The sequence below is a fragment of the Penaeus monodon genome, chromosome 23 (genome assembly GCF_015228065.2).
Source record: "Penaeus monodon isolate SGIC_2016 chromosome 23, NSTDA_Pmon_1, whole genome shotgun sequence".
Lineage (NCBI taxonomy): Eukaryota > Metazoa > Arthropoda > Malacostraca > Decapoda > Penaeidae > Penaeus > Penaeus monodon.
In genome coordinates, this window is record NC_051408.1 from 40,788,098 (window position 1) to 40,788,432 (window position 335).

At 37.6% G+C, this 335-nt stretch overlaps 1 protein-coding gene across 10 annotated transcripts in view; it reads left to right on the forward strand.

Moving 5' to 3' along the window:
• The window catches only part of LOC119588069 (leucine-rich repeat serine/threonine-protein kinase 1-like), a 34,372-nt gene that overhangs the window by 30,137 nt on the left and 3,900 nt on the right, over positions 1-335 (forward strand). For all 10 annotated transcript variants that reach the window (XM_037936766.1, XM_037936764.1, XM_037936767.1 and 7 more), the window contains one exon: positions 109-231. In XM_037936766.1, coding sequence (XP_037792694.1) covers positions 109-231 — 123 coding nt within the window. The remainder of the gene's footprint in view (positions 1-108; positions 232-335) is intronic.

Below are 335 nucleotides of genomic sequence, written 5' to 3' on the forward strand. Positions count from 1 at the left end.
CTTTTTTAAAAATTTAATATTGTTATATATGTAATTTGTTTGATTGTGTGTGCTTGTATAAGTGCTGATAACTTACACATATGATACCCTTCATTTCCCTTATCACAGGTGGACTGCTTCTCTTTCGGCATGTTCATGTATGAGCTGCTGACAACACACCAACCGTACGAACACTGTGACAACGTGAAGGAGCATGTGCTGGAGGGAGGGCGGCCAGCTCTCACTCACAGGGTAGGCAGACAATTTTATTTTATTTGATAATTTTCTTCTCTGTTACTCTTGTTGTTGTAGATTCTGATTGTGCTGTTATGTATATTTAAGAATTGAAACTTGTG